Below are 20,953 nucleotides of genomic sequence, written 5' to 3' on the forward strand. Positions count from 1 at the left end.
CTACGCAACCTCAAGCTCAAGAAAAAATCAAGTAGATGCACTTAGCAGGCCAGAATTGGCCATAATTTGTAGAGGAATGGCAAGCTGGGAAAGTTGGTATGCTTGCATTTCAGGGAACCAGCGCAAAGACAAGACAGACCAGCGAAGTGTTGTGTCTTTCTCTTCTTGGTCTATGTTCGCCATGCAGTGGTTCCCTACAACACAATCATGCATGGGCAACAACAAAATAAAATATTTATTCCTACACTCGCCAATACGTGTGGCATTAGCATAATTTATTTTCAGACATTCAGTTTGATAGCTACAGAATGTTCCATAGTTGGCTACATCTCAAAATAATGCTGCACTTTCAGCTACATCTTACAATGAGTAATCCTAATGGTACATACAGCAAGTGCGCAGCTTTGAACCTGGTTGCAACTTAACAGAAAAGTCTGTTCTATACATAATTTCATTTCCATAAATGTGATATATATTTTTTCCCACCATAGTGTGCTCTGCTACTGTATAACTTCTCCTCAGCCTATATTATGTATGTCAATTGTCATTGCCCTTCCACCAGTCCCTTTTTTTCCCCTGCAGTTTGTCGAAGTGTTCTCTGCCATGTACAGGGACATGAACCCAGCAGTGATAACATTTTATAAGAAAAATTAATTTATGCACATTCTCTTGCAGACAAATATACCTGTTTGCCAAGCCAATTTAAATGCCCTGGTAATGGGACATCACAGGCATACTGCATATCAGTGGCATCGCGTTGTGATGGCCACATTGACTGCACAATGGGAGGCGAGGATGAACTCAACTGCCGTAAGAATTTGTTGTCTACTCTTTTGTTAATACTTTGTTAAGCCTGTGCACTGAAGCTATCGTTGCAGCTTCTCTAGTTTGTCACACTGGCTTCTAGTGATGGTAGAAGATTATGCCGTCTTGCTGAAACTAGTTAATTGGTTATTCGTAAAAACTAGAATTAAGATTGGTGTTAAAAAGTAAGCAACACCTTAACCCGGCATTTCATGACGTCAGGCCAGGGCTGAGCAAAGATGCTTTGCAAATGTATCATGACATTTACAAGATACTGAGCCTATAAGTATTTTAGGTACAGATACAAGGTACTACTAGCAAATGAAATATATCTGATATGGTACTTGCCATTTGTATCTTAAGATACTTCGATACATTAGTTAATTCGTCATTATAGCTAGACTACAGGGGCTTCTGCAATATTACAGGTGTTTACTTGCAAATATCGCATCTCCCGCAAGCAGATGTTGTTCCTTTCAAATTTCCTTTGGTAACAGATAAGAATTCTTTTTCACATTCTAACCAGTCATTATAGTATCGCCATTCTGCAACAGTCTTTGGGGCCTGTCGGCCTTGCATCAGATCAACACAGGTACGCTGCGCAATCAGCGATTTTCCCATGCAGCCTCTACACTCGGTACAATGCACTACTTTTATCCAATCACAAAGTGTGTCAGTGTCCTCTGTTGCTATGTTTTTGTTTGTACATATTTGCAATTGTCCCACACTAAGGTTCGGGGCATAGTCTGCGTATTAAGCACTGAATAGATTGCACACATTTTGCGGACATGACAATGTTTATAAACAGAATCTCATGCTATGTTCTTTTAGTTTCTCTACATCATGAACAATAGTAAATGTAGCCTGGAGTATTGGGGTATTGAAAGATGTAGACACACCATAAACTTGAAAGAACAAACTTGGTGACATATGCCACCACCCCATTTCAAATGATATGCTCATATCTTCATTATTACCATCATGACAATGATATTGTGGGATTGTAGTAATGGTCAAAGTGTGCATAATTTTAAGTGAATGTTAAGTTTTAGGTGGAGAAGTACGCGTCGTTGATAATGTTTTTGCAAGACGCGCATCTTGATTTGACTTCGTACCCGTCAGATGAAGAAACGATAAATCATATAACATCTGATAATGTTCCACCTAAGAGAGCATGCTGACTGTCCATAGCCGCGCTCACCTCTTCACTAGAAACTTCATGAAAATATGCTCGCAAACTGTGCAGGAGGGATCGGCGATCGCCCACTTTTGACAACTCATCTTTGGCATTCTCAGGAGAGGGCATTGGAAGAGCATGAAAAAATGTTTACACTTTTCAACAAACGCTGGCTCACAGTGAAAAATAAGTGTGCAAATGTTTCACGTAATCAACCTGTAAATATTACGTTCACAGACGTGGGGACAGCATCAGAGGAAAGGGTAAATCGAGGTGGGGCAACAACCTATTGTATAGAGGTGATGGAGAGGAAACCAGCAATGGAACTATAGTGCAAAGAATGAAATCAAAACGAGAGAAGTTATGATACTTCAAAGCGCTGGGCACAACTGTTTGAACCCATATAAGGGTATGTGATTCTCGGAACGTGGTGTAATACGGGAAAGTTTGCTAACGACGACTATTCGTCTGTAGCAATGATGCAAATGGCGCCGCGGAACTCAAGCTTTCCTTGATTCAAGCTGTTACATCGGATACATGCGGCACACAACGTGGAACTACCGAGTATGGTACATCAGCGAAAATCGGTACATCCAAGTTTCAGGTACTCCCGGGTAACGTCGATAAATCGCTCTATGTAAGCACAACATGTACGCGCCAGCGTGCAAAATAACTATGGGGTGGCATAGCGGTACGCCTTCCTTGCAACCTGGACTCGCTACCCGTGTAACTAGTGCGAATTAGTAGGCACTCATTTGAAAATGCGTAATTATCCAAGCAATTGTGTATCTTATCAGTGTCTGAAATAAATTGGCAGTTCAGAAGCAAACACATGTAGTTTTGGCCACTTAAAGTGCAGGATACGTAAATTATAGCAATTATAGCAATTACCAAATTATAGCATGGAAAATAATTAGATTCATAATGCGGTAGCTTAGTTAGCATTAATTTACACGGAAACATTTGTTTTATTTCATTGGTTTACACAGCAGCCATAAGCGACATGTTCGTAGACAGCGGGGAGTAATCAGTCATGATCAGGCCACGCAGCACAAGCCATACCTGTACATGGTGTGCAAATGTGTTTTTATAGTAGTAAGCAGATCTTTCGGTTTCTTATTTATCGTTTTGTTCTCTACAAGAGAAACAATGCGCCAACTACTGCAATAACTACAGCTAAGTGAAGCAGCAGTCACGTTGGGCAAATCTTGAATGTAAAATAGATAACAAGAACGCAAAAGTACCGGGAAAGGTTTGCCACAGATTCGTAGTGCATGCTCGCGATAAAGTGGAAAGCTTTACTTTAGGTTCGCTTGCTCTCTGGACTGAAAAGAGCGTGCAGAGTTTTCGCTTTCGCCGAACGAAAATGTGTTAAGGCAACAACAATGAGAAAGTGCGCACCGGCTGCGCAGTTATCCGCATGTACAGCGGCAACAGCTGATCGAGCAAGTTGCTGCACTGTTGCGGGCCATGTTAAACGTGCCAAACTGAGCAGGTTGTAAGTTTTCGGCAATCCTGGCGAGGCCAGCATGACGTATCCAACTTCTCCGGCCGCTGTCTCGCACGTTCGAAACACCGGACTATCTATCCGCGCCTTAACAGTGAATCAAAGCAGCAGAAACGTGCTTGTACTTTTCCGACCCTCCAACAGTGCACGGGTACTTCGGTTCCACGACCAATGGTTTCAAGAATACATCGGTGATTTTCATCAGAATCTCGTGCGGGTCTGCTGTCACACCAGATGTTTGCGCACACCGTGCAGCCACTTCAGCCTCCTTACCCACTGTGCCTCTCTCAGATCGGCTAAAATGATTTGGTCGGCGTAAGCTACTCGCTTTCCTTCCACAAAACAGCGCAAACCGGCATCACACTGCACGAAAATCATCAAACTACAGTGTACTGTACATCAAACACAGCGGTTTCGGTGACACAGGGACTTCCGTATATCCGCCATGTTGCACAGTGTAGCCAGACGCGGCCAGTTTTCGCAGCACCCCCTGCAGTTCATTTGAGTTGCGAAATAGACCTTATGGGGCAAGCTACGTTAATTCTGCATAAAAAAGTGAAGGAAAAAACAACAACAAAAACACCAATGATGACAGGATTCAGGCAAGGAGAGACAATATATCCAGTGCTATTCACTGCATGCTTAGAAGAAATATTAAAGCTATTAGATTGGGAAGGATTAGGAGCGATAATGAACAGCGAATATCTCGGCAACCTGTGGGTTACAGGTGACATTGTCCTGTTCAGCAACGATGGAGATGACATGCAACAAATTATTGTGGACCTTAGCCGACAGAGCATGAGAATATAGGGTTGCAGATGAGTATGCAGAAGAGAAAAGTATTGTTAAGTAGCCTGGCAAGAAAACTAGATTTTATGGTTGGCAGTCAGCCTCTAGAATATACGCAAAGCTACGGTAATCTAGACCAATTGTTCGCAGTTAACCCCAATCATGAGAAAGAAGCTTGCAGAAATTGTAAGAGAAATGGGGACTAAGACACACACAACATGAGAGTTGTGTAATCCTCGTTTCTCGCACTGTTTTTTCTGCAAGATGCAATACCAACTATAGTGGATTCTCGATACGATCTTCACGAGAACTGGAAAATAAATCTTATAATCCGAAAATTGTATTATCCCAAAAAACATATTGTGCAGAATCGTATCGAGATTCCACTGTAGCTCAATGTTGTACCCTATTGCTGATAGATCATGAGAAAAAAAGCTTATAAAAGACAAAAATGTGTTAGAAGGCACATGAAAGGCATTACCAAGTCATGACAATGCTTACTGCTGTCCTTGAAAAAAAAAGTTGTACAGTCATTGCATTCTACTGGTACTAACATATGGGGCAGTAGCTTGGAATTAGCAAAGAAGCTTGACAAGAAGTTAAGGACCATGCAAGCGCGATGGAACAAAAAATGTTAGGAGTAACAATCCAAACCTCTGTATTCCCAGTGGTGTGGATTGGAGAGCAAATAGGGGCAGCCGATATTCTATTAGGATTAGGAGGAAAGGACCTGGGCAGGCATGTCATGCATGAGACAAATAACCACCGGAATGGGTGCCAAGGAAAGGGAGGCGCAGTTGAGAACAGCAGAGAATTAGGTGGTGTGATGAAATTAAGAAATTTGCAAGCATAAGATGGGGTCAGCAGGTGCGATGCTGGAATAATCTGAGATCGCTGAGAGAGGCCTTCATTCATCCTGCAGGGGACGTAAATAGGATGATGGTGATGGTGCTCGTTAGTTGTGACAGCAGCCATGTTGTTCCATGTCATATTCAAATTATTACGAATGGTCAACTGCTGACCGAATTTTGTGCAGTTGCCGTAGCATAATCTGGCAAATAGTGCCTTGTAGGCCAGCTGACTTCAAACAGCATGCCAGTGCAAAGGCATAGGTGTGACCGCAGTTAGCAAAATAAATGCTATAAAACGCTGCTACCTTGTCTAGAGCCTGCTTTTACGGCTTTGAATTTTTAGTTGCGAGGAACAAGCAAGGGAAATCTTCGAAGTCTTTGCTATTCATTGCAGCTGGGCGTCTTGTATCAGAGTCCCATCTGTTGGGTTGCGCGATAGAGAAATCACTTACCAGTGCAATTAAGGCATGCATTGTATGTCAAACTTAGCCACTTGGGTATTAGTTTCTAGTTTAATTTCTTGGTTTTTAGTTTTGTTTCTTCTCCCTCTTTTCCTCCTTTCCTAAGGTTTAAGAGCTGCCTTGTGCAAAATAAACCTTCAACTGGTGGTCGCCTGTTTGTGTTTGAAGTCATGTACAATGCAACTAGCTCACCAATGTGCATTATTTCATTATGGAACATATGTGCAGGTATTTAGCAGCAGCTGTGTCAGGGTGTTTGTAAAGTGGAATCAAAGTACTCAATACCTGAAGTGATATAAATAGATGTTCCAGATGATATGTTTCTGCACTTTGCAAAATATTTGCCAAACAGTTAGCTGGAACAGCAATGCATTTCGTGGCACGTGTTCAGAATGTATCACTCGAAAATGGTTCTAAGCATGTTTCTAGCAAAAGGGTATGCTGTAAGCACTGGCCTGACTTCCATTCTGCATTTGCAACATTTCACTTAGTGGCAAAATTTTGGAAGTTGTCTAGTAAAATCGTATTAGTTATGATACTAGTGCCACACAGCATCCTATTTTCTCAATCATATTCATTTGTTTAAAAAGGGAGGGCGTATCGACAAGTCTTGTCTTAGAATAAACTTGAACTACTGTGAATTGCTTGCCTCAGGGTTTCTGAATGTCTTTGTGGATATTGCTATGAGTGTATTTTGTATCTTAAAATGCACAATACTTCGTATGATGTGTCAAAAATAAAGATACTGATACATGTTTTGCCAAATGTGTCATGATACAGATACAAGATACCCAAAGAGTATCTTAAGATAGTATCTAAGATACATGTATCTTCAATACTGCCCAGCCCTGCGGTAGTCTTTTGCGCACAAACTAAAGGACAGACAGAAAACTAGATAAACACTGTGAGGACATCCATCCATGATGGGGGATGTAGGTGGCACCCAGCCTAATAAACCTGACAACATAAGCACATACTAATTTAGGGGCAAAAGCCTACCATCGTGGAATGCTACCAACTCGCCTAAACCAGTTACCTTAACCTGGCAGTGTCTTTTCCTGCACTTTTCCAGCACTAAAAGGGCCAGGACCCAAATAAGCAAGAATACTGCAGAATCTATGTCATCGCACAATGATGTGGTCTGTGCGTTGATTTGCACTGTGTGTGAAAAACAAGAAGTTCACTATCTGTAATTTTCTCTGTTATTAAGCAGTAATTTTCTTCCAGACATGCATAGAATTTTGAAAGAGCAATTCACTTGTCGTATTTTTTCCTGTTCCTTTAGTATGACTGTTTTCTAGTTGTTTTTCATATTTACATTAAACTTACCACACGTTTTGTGTTGCATTGTGTTTATGTTAAGTAAGCTTTACGTTTATGTCTTAACTGGTAATCAGTCAGGTTTTATATGTCAAAGCATTACAGTGGCTACCAGTGAGTTCATAGTGGAGTGCACCAAATTTATTTTTTGATCTGAAGTTCTTTAACATCTAAATCAAAGTACATGAGCATTCTTGCATTTCATTGTCCCCATTGAAATACATCCACCATGTAAGGGAATAGAGCTGGCAACATTCTGCTTAATAGCGGAGAACCATAGCATTGAGCCATTAAGGGAAATTTTATGCTTCTGTTAAATATGTGATTATTAAGACACATTTTCATAATTTTTCACTTAGCATTAAAAAAAAAAAAAGAAGGGAGGGCTGTTGTCTCATTGAAACATTTATTGCAGCACCGAAGACTTGTCCAGCTAATCAGTTTAAATGCAACAACAGTCGTTGCATCCCTGATGTATGGACTTGTGATGGAGACAATGACTGCTTTGATGGATCAGATGAACCACCTAACTGCGGTGAGCACATTTACATGTTCCCTCCAATTTGTACACAATCTTAGCCTGACCCAACATGATCTCTCCTTGACTGTGATATTACTTTGCATTGCCTGACTTGCCCTAGCTTAGTATAGCTTATCCTGACCTAGCTGGACCTTTCTAAAATGTAGGTCTGGTTAGCAGTTACTATAAGAGCCTTTTCTGGGTTTTGAGCAGGCAAAAATATAATTAAAAGGAGCATTAGTGGGCTGCCAGGAGGTCCCCTAATCTAAACTCTCGTGACAGGTCTGCTGCCATCGCTCGCCGCAAGAACGGGCGCTTAAGAGCTGCGCTCTAAAACTTGTTTTGAAATAGAGGCTTCAACCCTAAATGTCAGCAACGACGTGAGGGAAGCATATGGCAATGACTGTTGCCAAAAAAACCTGATCATTTGGCTATCGCAACTCAATCAACTTCAGTTACATTGCCAGGGGATAAAAATTCAGTGCATGCACTTGACTGTACTTTTGTCTAATAGTGATAGCATGACAGTGGTTGAAATACGGACTGACCAGATCACAGGCAAGAGTACGTGTGCACGCAGCAACATGGTGACAAACTTGGGCTGGATTCTCAGACGATCAATTTCGAAGATACTACTGTCAGTATCGTAGCACCAGACACGTCGACAGGCGACAGCGATCCTGGCACTTTGATAAGACAGCGTGCTTGGCACTGTGCCAGGAAAGCTTTCCCTCATAGACGCCGATGCATCTAGCGCCAGTCACGCAAAATCTTTTAAAGGATAAGGTATCCCTGAAAGTGATGATCACAAAATACAACACTCCCTTTCTGGCCCCTTTTAGAATAAGTCACTCACTCACAAGTCACTGCTGAATACGATAATTTGGACTTTTAGGTGGTCCCCATCGAGTCCGCATTATCAGTTGGTGACTGTAAATCCTTTGGAGGCTGACCCGTGCATAGTGTCCTTGTTTTAATATTTAATCCTCTTAAGGTAGATTTTTTTTGCCATATGCTGACCGCCCAGGGTTGATTTTTTTTATTGCAGATTTAAATTCTTCAGAGGGACGTAATTCGAAAAAAATTTACCGTAATTTTTCTAGGGTGACCGTAAAGTGAGAAAAAGATATTTTGCGTTGGTATATATTTACTGTTTATTCATGAATATCAACAATAAAAATAGGAAATAAGCTTATAAGAATTAAATAGTTGATGCATTTTTATAACATAGTTCAAAGGCTTAAAAAAAATGTGCACACGCGAGTGTTTCCCAAGTCTCGAATGTTCCTGCTCTTACACTAATATTTCTTCAGCGTCCATAGCGTAATCGAACTGCGTAGGTGAGCGCACTCAAGAAAACTGTGGTTGTGCGCCTATCAGAAAAGCAAAACTTCCGCTAATCCTTCGTCTTATTGCCAACCAGAGGCAATTAGTTTTCGTGAGTCTCCAAGAAAGGAAATGCATGCACGACGGCATCCTTTGTATACGCACCCCTGTGAGCAATAAACGAGCGAGTAACAGGCAGTCACCCTTTGAGCGATTAGTAACAAGATAGCCAGAGGCTGCTTGCGGGTGCAAGCAGCCGAAATCGCCCGTGAAACAAAACCGAAGCCGCCACGCGCCCGCGGGCGTGCCAATGTAGGTAGTACACGCGCCAGAGCAAACAAACCATACACCGAAAACCAAAAGAGAGAGGCGCGAGAAAAAAAAAATTCTGTATTCCTGCATAGTGGCAGCACATGCCAGGCAAGAAAAAGTTAGGAAATTGGCACGCTTTTGAAATGTACAGACGGTGCCATAAATATATGGCATCGACCATTTTGGACTTGTTCGCGGCGCCGTACATTCGCTTCATTCACCCTGAAAGCGTTAATGTCACATTGACATGATTTTCACAGCAAATTTGTGCAATACGTTTCACAGGTATTACATTTTTTCTCGCCATACCATGGAAATTGTATTAGCGGGCTCCCAATGTATTGAACCTATCAATGTCTACTTTTCTTCTGTGGCAGTGATCACCATCATTTTAGAGAGTACATTGTTTCAGTCACACTGTTCAGGCTGCATTCCTGTCAATATTGTTACGCACACGTGATAGTGGCATGAAACGTCACAGCAATAAATTAAATAAATGCCCACGAGAATCGTTACAATCCATGTTGTGTGCAAAATAGCGGTACAAGAGGTTTGAAGCATTTAGGAGGGCACTGCGGAATGCATCCCTGTGCGTCACACAGAAATGCATCAGATGGCATCATTGTGACTATAATGCATCACACGGAATGCACAGGAATGCATCACACGGCATCATTGTGAATGTAATGGTTACAGCAAAATGACCAATATTCTCGTCTCTGAAGATTGGGTGTGCATTCTCACAGCTCAACACTCCGTGCCAGTCATAGAGGCAATATTTGGTAATTTCTCCCATTCCCTTTCTTTTCAGCTGACAGAGTGTGCCCTCCGAATTCATTCCGATGCTCATCTGGCCGCTGCATACCCTTGGCTTGGCGCTGTGATGGCGACTACGACTGCTCAGGTCGAGAAGATGAAGGCCCTTCGTGCGATGAAGAAGCCATGAGCTGCCACCCATCTTACTTCCGTTGCAACAATGGCCGATGCCTGCCTGGCCATTGGCAGTGTGACTTTGATGACGACTGTGGGGATGGTTCAGATGAGAAGGACTGTGGTGAGTGCACATGACTTACTTGGGCTCGCAGATTGGCTGTCCTATATTTTTCTGAGATACGTGAGAGGGAAATCTTGGCAGCGACCATACAAGTGCTTGTTGTGCACTGTATGGAAAACGCTAATTCTCACTTTCAACCCTGAACTGCTGGCACTGTTCTTGCTTGAGCATTGTTTTGGTGCTCCGAGACTTCCCTCTATAATTAAAATGCAGCTGGAGTTTGTGGGACAACTTATACTCGATGCGAAGCTTGTGTGCTGAATCTTTGGTTCTCGCAGTGTTTCAAAAACAGGTGACATCCACCGGCATTTCAAGTAGTTGTGTTTATGCCATCTTGTAAAGAATTTTTTGAAAAAATATTGGTGCTTTTCTTTTTTTTTTTTTTTTGATTGTCAGAACGCCGAAGTTGCTTGAACAACGAGTTTCAGTGTGCAAATGGGAGGTGCATCAAGGCTTCTATGCACTGCAACGGAGAGTTCAACTGTGAGGATCGCAGTGATGAGACCAACTGCAGTATGTATTCCCTTTCCTTTATCTTCCATTTCTTTTATTACCATTCCAAGAAACCTGGATGTTAGTGTTGTCATTACTGGTTGTCATGGTCTTTCATTTTGGTAGTAAGGGAATTGACGGTCTTAATAATCATAGGATGCAGAGATCGAAAATTAGAAGTATTGCAGTTGGGCATGCCTGTCTTCATAATCACTGGAGTTATTACACTGGCCGCAGCAGTAATTCTGTTCTTGCAGTTTGTAATCTGTGTTATGCACAAGGCAAAAGTTTGGAGGAGAGAAACAAATACAGTCAAACCTCAATATAACGAACCTCGATTTAACGAAATTCGTGACGCATCTAACTATTTTAATTTCCCGATCTTAGTACCGTTGAAAACTGTGTTTTTTCGGAATTTAACAAAGTAATTTCATGACATGGTTTTGACTTAACAAAATTTTCAGCCATTTCAAGAATGTACTTGGAAAGCCCGTATGGCCAGTAAGTCTAGCAAAACACTATTAAAAATTTCAGCTGAGGCAAATCTTATTTGAGACGTCCTTCCGCATGAAAAGTTTAAGTGGAAAAAACAGCCATCAAATGCGCGCCGGGATACGGAAGGAAGCAGAGCCGTTGCGCCATCTGCCTCCTATCCACAGATGCATCCTATCCTATCCGTACTATCCTCAGGAATGTGCACCTATCTGCCCTCTCCCCCTAGCACACGTATCCTCCTTGCATGTGGGCCACACATGCCGTACCTTGGAGTTAATGTGCAGCAAGTGCAAAGGTTGAGCCGAGATGGTTGTTGCTCTTATACGCATTGTGTTCCCATGCATCTAGTGTTGGCGGTAGCGTAATCTAAAGTTTTCGAGACATGGTGCAGTGCAAAGCGTTCGATTGCATTGTGACAGAGAGTTAGTGGTCATCAAGTGAGATCTGTTCATGTTTACCTGAGTGCGCATGACACCGATAAAACTACTAATCTTACTTCGCATAGTTATCTCTTTGCTATCGCCGTCAATTCTTAGCCTTTCTGGCAAAATTATGCTTTTTTTTTTTTATCAGGGTGAATATCTGTATCTTTTTACATCGTTTTTAATTTGTGGCTGCCGTCTGATGACGGCTGCGGCCATTAAGCGCAATCAGCCATGGCGTACAAGATTTACGGTGCGACGCAACACTTGCAAATCTCGAGCGTAGTGAGCCAGATTGATACATTGCTCTTGGTGCCACTGCACGCGTTGGCACTCATAACTGCACTATTATGGCCCAACTTTTTTTTGCGATTTGTTTATGAGTGCTTACTGACAAGATACTATTCACCAGGAGTTCTCTAGAAATTTGTTTTTACTGCTGAAACATTAAAACCTAGCATTACCGAAATTTGCAATTTAACAGAGTTTTTTGCTGCTAGTAGAACTTTGTTATATCAAGATTTGACTTTTTTGTACTGATGTATTGCAGAGAAGCTTCAGCAGAATTGTGTGAGATGTTAAAATTCGGGTTGTTTATTTCTCTGCCTTCCTCTCCCTTCCCTTTCGTTTTTAGACTCAACATGTCGTTCTAATGAGTTCTACTGCAAAGTTGTGGGCCACTGCATTCACAAAGAGTGGCGGTGCGATGGCGATGTAGATTGCGCTGATGGCTCAGATGAAGAAGGTTGCAGTGAGTATATTGTTCATCTTTCTTTTCTTGCATTAGGTCCACTCTCTGTTAGCATATGTTGAAGACAAGGACATAACGTAGAAGGGATGTGTATGAAACACGACCACTCTTGCTTGCATGGTACGGTTACATTCTCGCTCTTTACACAACATGGGTTCAGTGTATGATTACAGGTCACCAACTGTCCCCTGCAGCTATATTGTTTGCAGTGATAGTCTTTCCTGCTGATGCTATAATTGCTTGTGCATAACTTATTTGTAGAAAGGAAGAACTTAATGGGCACATGTCATGCAACACACTGCACAACATACTGTCCTGTGAATTAGTTCGCATCCTAAAAAATGGAGTTACACCTGCGAGCCTCTTAAAGGAGTCCTGAACCACTTTTTGTCAAAGTCGAGAAAGGCATTTGACGTTCAAATAGACCATTTCAGAAATGCTTTGCAGCAAAAAGTACTTCAGTGCGTTCAGCAGCAGCGGAGTTATTGGAAATCAAAGATCGCCTATGATCCCTTTCGCCGTGCTCCCATATTTCATTGCCTTGCACTGCAAAGGCTACGGCGGAGAAGGACAGTGCCCACAACGCTCCGCCTACTGAACATCACCTTGGTGCGCAGTTCAAATTTGATTTTAGATGTTCACATAAACGCCACTACTTTCTGTTATGGTGCCTACGACGTGCCAAACTTGGAGGCTGTCCCTCAGCTTACAGTAGAGTTCATGGTGTCTCATCCTTTTGCTGCACTACAGTGTACTAGATAGCTACACGCGGCGCCGAGTGGCATGAGTAGCACGTTTCTTTTCACACTTATCTCTACGGCTACCACACATGTTTCGATGCTCGTAATTGTGGTCGATGGTCCAATGTTTTATAGAAACTAGCATATGACAACATATGCAAGCAACCGGCAGCATTGGAATGGGTGAGGAGAAGGCCTTGTTTGAAAAGAGAGTGTTTGAGAAAGGAGGTGACTTCGTGCTTCTTGTGAACTCCAGGCGCCGTGCATGACAGTAAAATTTGGCTGAGATGTTCACAGCAGCGTATGCTATCCGCGGACTGTGTTTTTTCACCAAGCCCTAGGGCTGTTCAGGACCCCTTTAATTAAGACTAGCCAAGCATTGTTACTTCTCTTTAGCAACATTATATCACAGGTGCCAACGTAGTATAAGTATTCACACTATAATTTTTGTGATGAATACACCACTCATGCTGTAATTAATACAGGCTTCTTAAACACTCGATACTTTTGCCAGCTCAGAGAAACTTGCTCAGCTTAGCCGCATGCTTTAATGCGCTATAGTAGGAGATGATCATAATATATGATAATTCATTTGATGCCACTTTTTGAAAATAAATTTAGACTCGCTGTCTTTTAAGGCTTCATATGTAACAGGTTTTTCTTTGACTGTTTGATGCATAATGTTTGTTTCCCAATAATTTTTTTGCAGATATAGCATGTAAAACAGGAGAGTTCCAGTGCCAAAATGGACATTGCATCACTAGCGCATTCCAGTGTGACAACGAAGATGATTGCGGAGATGGTTCAGATGAAGATCACCAGCTTTGCCGTAAGCATACTTTTGTGAATTATGTGCCTTCTTTTGTTTTGTAAATTTTTGGCGGAAAGATTAAATCACAGAGTTATTACTTAATATATTTCACAGATTGCCTAGATGGCACTAATATGTACGGGGTTTTCACGGTGGCTATTCTGTAGCATGGCAATAATGGAAAGTGCGGACTGCGTGATGTGCATGGGCCTTAATTTATCCCGATATTTAAGCACTCTCTTTAACATCAGAGCTGCAACAACAGGGTATCGCCAAAATGTTCATTTTTTTTTTCTTTTTCTTTTATTTCTTTCTTTCTTTTTTAAATGCCATGCATGTAGAATCTGCTCCGAGAAATGTTTTGCACAATGTGAAGCACCAGGTTAGGCTGCAAGAGAATTTTTGAAAATTTTCTTCTCAATAACTTTAAATTCGTTGCCCAGCAGGGTCTGTGAAATTGGAACACATGCACAATTCCTTCCAGCAGTTCCGGAACTGGTGCAATACTTCCTAGTTGATGACAGACTGTGAAGCATGCCCAGCAGAAGCAGACTTATCTGAGCCCACTGCACAGTTCAGTCCCTGATATCAGTTAGGTCAGCTGGATATCAGTCGAAAGCCTGTACCTTCCTTCTGTTGAGGAGCTTTCACACTGGGTAGCATGATGGACACCACAGTGTGCAAAGAAAGTGCTGTCCACAGTACTGGCATACCGAAATAAGAACACTTGTGAAGCTGCTTGTTATTGTTGTGTATCAGTTGCTGTTTAATTAGAGTAATGTGTGGTCTCTCTGCAGTATGTGCAAAAAGGAGGCAATATTCTTGGTAAGAATAGTGCCTCTTTGGTAGAGAAAGGCGACATTCTAAATTTTATTTTCAACACTGATGCACTGATATCGTACAAATACAATGAAAAGATCGAGCAGCGCAAGTTCTAACAGCTTCAAGTTCCAAATTTTCCTCTATAGTATGTTTGCGTAAGACTGTACTGGTAAAGCTACTGACGTTTTTAACTGTTTTTGATGCTGTGACTTTTGCAGTGCATTTTGCATGCCCACCCGGGAAGTTCAAGTGCAAGAACAGCCTCTGTGTACCGGGGTCAAGTGTGTGCGATGGAAAGGATGACTGCGGCGATAATTCAGACGAGGACACCCCTCAGTGTGAGCCTTTGCTTCTACCTGGACGGAGTTGCATTGTCTTTGCATGGGTTTGAGTCAGTAAACTATTTTAAGAATGGTGCTTGTTAAGGAAATAGCTGTGGCTACCAACGTCATAACTGTCTCGTACAAGGTGGGCACCTAAATTATATTGCAGCCGCAGAGAAGCCATTGGCACTTTGCTTACCCAGGTGGTCTCCCTCCCTAGCACGGACTAAGAGCAATGCTGCTTGGCTTGAGTGATTTGCCAAGAACCAGCATATTCAGCACAACATGCCTTATGGCCACCAGTAAAGATTGGTGGGAGAATTTTAATGAAAGGCCATCACCTACAGCATAATTAACCACATCACAAGCATAAGGCATCATCATCGCACATTTTGCATGTGTCTGTTAGGAATTTAATGCTACGTTTCACTGGGGAGGACTGGAGCTGTTCTGTGTTCACAGTTTGCAAAACAGCATGGTTAGGTAAGCTTAAAGAGGCCTTCCCACACCTTTTATGAAATATGTGAAGTGTGTCTGGTCAAATATAAGGGCGTCTCTTCATGAATCTTTTTCAACAGTTATGCAGTGATGCTACCGCTGCGCCAATTGCGCTGAACTGCACCGAGAGGCTAACACTGCTACATTTCAGCAAAATATGAGAAATCAGCTCCATTCTGCGCCGAAAGAGTTGCTTGGGCTTTCAAAAACGGAACAAAAACTGTGCGTGACGAGCGAAAGCAAACCGCTACGGCAATGTTGACCATCGCAGTAGTTGGTTATCAGTGAATCACAGCACATGAAAAAATGAGTATATTTTTCATATCACTAACGGTACCTTTTTTTTTTTTTTTAAAGAGTGCTTCATCCCAAAGGATACATTTATAGAAGCGAAACCACGCTGAAAATTTTCAAAACGATTCCAAATTTAGTGTTTAAGCTTCCGAATTTTTAGTGTTTGGATTGAATTTATGAACCAGTGACTTCTTCCTGCTTTAACATACATTGCCCACTGTAAAAGCCCCATATAATGTAGTTTGCAATCACTTTCATAAACCTGCTCCGAAAGTCCATTTTACTGCTCTAAAACGCGTTTTTGGCTGCTCCAAAAGCTGCTTCGAAAGGGGATGGGCCAGTAGCATCACTGAGTATGTTATTTGACGTGCGTTGGCCTGCACAAATAGACCTTTGGCAGTCAAGTGCTGTCATTGCTATGCCCTCATCACTGCTTTCCCCTTTTTTTGGCATTCAAACTGCTTTAAGCCTGTTCTGCTGTGCCCATGTCGAACAGTCTTGACCTCGCTTCACTCATCGTTAAGCCGAGCTTTTGTATTGGCATGAGCTTGAGATCACGTGGTGAGACTGTTGTGTCAGCTGATTCCACTGAGAGACAATGTACTAAACATAATCTGAGCTCAACAATTAAAATCTCTAATTCTTCTTTAGCCTTGAGATGCCAGCAGACAAAGTTTCTAGCTTTGCCGCAGCCAACCCACCACGTTAGCCTAGTGGCTATGACGGTGCGCTGCTGAGCTCAAGGTTACGGGTTCGATACCAGCTGTGGCGGCCGCATTCTAAATGGGGGTGAAATGCAAGAACGCTCATGCCCTTAAATTTAGGGGCACGTTAAAGAACCCCAGATGGTCAAAGTTAATCCGGAGCCCCTTACTATGGCATGCCTCATAATCATATTGCGATTTTGGCATGTAAAAACTCCCAATATTTTATTTATTTACTTATTTTCCCAGCTACTTTATAAGCTAGTCTTTGTATGCGCATTTTTGCCGAAATGTGGATTTAGCACGTAGCTTAGCATAGGACAGTATGGTCATACATTGTATATACACCTGTGTGCTTCTGCAGAATGTTTTTTGTCTTTTGTTTACATTTGCTGTTCTAAATTGATTGGAAAATTAATGTTGTGCTCATTTTTTTCTAGGCCATCATTGTAAGGCACATGAGTTCAAGTGCAAGAGCCAGCGATGCATAGCAAGCAATTTTTTCTGCAATGGAATTGATGACTGTGGTGACGGCTCTGATGAAGACGACTGTGGTAAGAACTCAAATATATCACGTATCTGCTTCGCTGCTGACCTTCAACAATGAAAGTATCTTTAATGCAAAGGCATTATGAAACTTCGAAGTTTAGAGTTTGAATGAACATCTGAAGGTGTGAGACTTACTGCCCTGCTTTTTGCGGCTGGGAGTGCCTATTGTGGTGTGTGCTTCATGTCATGTTACATAAACTAAGACATTCTGTTTGGGGCCAGCCTCATTTGTTTAGTTTTTTCGATGCTGGAAAATAAATATAATGAGATACTTGACACTGCTGCTCTCTTGTAGACACGGGACCTTGCCGATTTGGCACCTGTTCTCAGACCTGCAACATCAAGAAGAATTCAAGCCACAGCTGCAGCTGTGCTCACGGTTTTGTCAAAGACCACAGACGCAACAATTCTTGTGTGGCACAAGGTATGTTTATATTTACTTTAGACTGCAGAGCATGTTGTTGGGAAAACGTGTGAGAGGCGAAAAGCTGGTAAGCCTAAATGAAGAAAAGCAAGAAGGCTCTGACTGGTAGGCTATGCATAGCCACATGATACTAATTGCTTAGCTGATATACACTCTACCTGGTGAAAATATTGAAAGGAAAAAGTAGGAGAAAGGTGGACATGACAGAGCTCTTCAAACTTTCTTTTTTTATTATAAATGTATGCATAGCAAGATGTACTATTTGGTAATCGTAGATTCAATTTTCATAAAGATCGCACAGCCATCACGTTACAATATAAAAAAAATTTCCTACCAGATATATAATCTTTTTACCTATAAGTGTCAGTGATGGTAAGCTCACACATCCATCTCCTGCATTTAAAATGCAAGAAGCCTCACATGTTTTTCTGTTGCTTTGCCTACTGAGCCGTCTGAGTGCATACACATTGTAAAAAATTAGCATGTGTAGCAACGACTGACTGTTACCGTTGGAGCTACCAACTGTAGCTAAAGTGCCAGTCCGGTGGTTTCTCTTGGGCAATATTTCAAACACCGTCCCACCTGAACTATGAAGCACTTTTCACTAGACAGCGAAATTAAATAAGTGAGTCAACCTGAATTCAACAAAGCGGGTGGATGCATTTTTCTGCAGGCTATATAGCTTGTTTTTCTTTCCCCCAATTACCTAACAGCATATCTTCTGAAGTTGTGCAGTGCCAAAAAAAAAAAGCAACACGGACGCTATCCCTAAACCACCACCCCTTTAGATGGTGGGACACATTGTGCAAGTACAGCACAGGTACAGGGTGCTACGAATGTTAAAGCAGCAGCTGCAGCTACAGAATGTATGGGCTAAAGCAACTGCAACAACTTGACCAGTTTTATTCCTTAGCCACGCTGGCTGATCTGCTCCAAAATGTGAGCCTGAGGATGATCACCCTTAAATTTACCCTGGGGCTTGTCAGCTGGTGTAAACGTGGCACTGGTTGACCTAATTGATTTAAACCTTTTTGTTTTGCGGACTGGGCTCATCATAAGTCTTGTGTTCTAGAGCTGAACTGCACTTTTAATTGGCCTGACTAACATAGTGGTGCACTCATTGTTCAGGAGACAAAGCTTTCCTACTCGTGGCAAGCGAAAATGAGCTCCGCCACGTGGACCCATACAAGTCGTCGCACCAAGACGGCCAAGGCATGCTGGGCAACTTGGACCCTTCAAACCGCATCCATGCCGTCGACCTCCTTTACAACGACTCTCAAACGCTGGTGTTCTGGGCCAGCTTGCACATGGGTGCCATTTACCGCAGGCACCTTTCACCGCTGCCCCAAAGAACGGAAAATACCCGACGCAAGCGACAAGCAGCTGGCGACGCTGCTGTAATGGTAAGTCTACGTGTTTGCTGCTACACGAATGGTGGTGTCCTTTTAAAAAGGCAGGCAGCAGCATCATGCTGCACTGAGTATTGAACTTCATGCAACCTGTTCTTCAGCTTTCTTTGGTCATGTGTAAATTACGATGCAATCCCTGCTGCCAAAAAAATAATTTTTTTTAATGAGCCTGAATTTTTATACACCACAACAGCAGCAAAGTCACTTTTCAAATCAACAGGTACATGCTTTAAATTTAAAAATATGAGTTTTTTGGAAGATGTGAAAGATGCTTAATGCAGCTTCTGTGATACAGAGCACTCGTGCGGACATACAGAACTTTGTTCAAATGGGAAACAGTGCTGTCGTTGGTCGGACAAATGGTCGGACAATAATGCAACACTGGAAAATTGACTTATTGGTCATGTAAACCAGGTCCGTAGGCAGGAATTTTTTTCAGAGGGGGGGGGGCACTTGCTGAAGGCCTTGACTGTTCGTGGAAAGCACCTATTTTTCAGTAATTATTTTCAGTAAAGATTAAAATTTGGGGAGGGGGGGGGGGGGGGCTGCTACGGGCCTGATGTAAACGTTCATTCTTCCCTACTTTGTGTGGTCAGGCATGTAGTTACAAAACCTGGATTCTCACTTGTGCAAATATGGCCCATCTGCAGATTGATCTGTAACAACTAGTGATTTATATTTAGCTTCAGGTGCATCCAGTACACGTGACAGTAACATTACTGCAAGCGTGTAGCCACTTACTAACAGTAAGAGTGCACATGGATGAAAATTCAAATGTTAAGCGGCACTCTTCATTCTCTCATAGAAGATACAGATTTTTGACAAGCGTGCTACATAGTTGCACAGATATTTGAGCTGTAAAATGCTAACCATTTTTGCCAGAATGGGTGCCTATCAAAGTGAGCGCAACTCTGCCACTAAAATGCGGATCAAGATTCTAGTCATTTATTTCAGTCAGTGGGATAGGCAGAATGATGCAGTGAGGTGAGGATTGTGCTTTGTCGTGAAGGAGGCACCACTTGATGCCTCGCTTGTGGATTGAAATGCTGATTTGTTCTATTTTCTGAGCCATTTTCAGCCACCCGCATAGTGTTTGTTTGTTTATTTGTTTGCTTATTTATTCATTTATTTGTTACCTAGCTGGGCAACCTGACTGAGCCAAGAGGGCTGGCTGTGGATTGGGTCGGACAGATGCTGTACTGGGTGGATGCAGGGGAGCACAGCATCTCTGTCGCTTCCCTGGATGGCCGCCTGCGAAGAACTCTCATCTCCGAGAACTTAGACCAGCCCAGCGACATTGCTGTGGATCCTCACTCTGGGTGCGCTCACTGTGTCATGGTCTTGAATTAAGCACTGTCAGTTAGGCTGTCTTAGTTCATCCAAAAATTTGCTTGTCAGCTTGTCCATCTGTTTGTCTGATAAGCATGCAATGCCTGTGATAACTGTATTTTGCTACCATGCGCATACACATACAAAACTGTGCATCAACCGTTCCCCTCAGCACTGTGTAAGCTGACGGCACAGTAATTTAATAAGGTGAGTGAATACTTGCTGTGGCATACGTGCCGTGTCGTTTGGCTTTTGCTGGCTCACTGTCTTTGTGTGGCACCAGCAAGTACATTGATAAACAAATTAAATTTACATTGTTTCTAATGTCACATTTTTATATGTGAGAGGTGTGTAATAATTAACAAGAAGCAGCTGATTTTCCACTACCTGCATTTTCTGGTGGCCCTTCTTGCATCTCTTTTTCGTAATATAATCTGATACATCATTCATTGGAGCGTCTTTATCTGCGCAGATACCTGTTCTGGACAGAGACGGGCTCGAAGCCTAGAATTGGTCGTGCGGGCTTAGATGGCTCCAATCCACGCACATTGGTGGATGCACGTGTAGTCTGGCCCACTGGCATTGCAGTGGACCATGCAGCAGGCCGCATCTATTGGGCTGACCGTAAGGCATCTCTGGTGGAGACGGCCAACTTCGACGGCAAATTGCGTCACATTGTTTACAACAGGACATCTCATGACACTGCACATGCACATGGTAAAGCTATCTCAGCTTATTTCATTTTCTTATTCCTTCTGTCCTGTATTAA

The 20,953-nt window shown here is 42.4% G+C and overlaps 1 protein-coding gene across 1 annotated transcript in view; it reads left to right on the top strand.

Annotated features, from left to right (window-relative positions):
- Positions 1-20,953, top strand: part of LOC119442044 (prolow-density lipoprotein receptor-related protein 1-like) — a 219,829-nt gene that overhangs the window by 164,004 nt on the left and 34,872 nt on the right. Inside the window, 12 exon segments of the mRNA XM_049662961.1 lie at positions 676-810; positions 7,325-7,444; positions 9,879-10,121; positions 10,518-10,634; positions 12,165-12,281; positions 13,731-13,850; positions 14,873-14,992; positions 16,914-17,027; positions 17,318-17,446; positions 18,575-18,849; positions 19,996-20,174; positions 20,657-20,901. Coding sequence (XP_049518918.1) covers positions 676-810; positions 7,325-7,444; positions 9,879-10,121; positions 10,518-10,634; positions 12,165-12,281; positions 13,731-13,850; positions 14,873-14,992; positions 16,914-17,027; positions 17,318-17,446; positions 18,575-18,849; positions 19,996-20,174; positions 20,657-20,901 — 1,914 coding nt within the window.

Source organism: Dermacentor silvarum, chromosome 2 (genome assembly GCF_013339745.2).
Source record: "Dermacentor silvarum isolate Dsil-2018 chromosome 2, BIME_Dsil_1.4, whole genome shotgun sequence".
Classification (NCBI taxonomy): Eukaryota; Metazoa; Arthropoda; class Arachnida; order Ixodida; family Ixodidae; genus Dermacentor; species Dermacentor silvarum.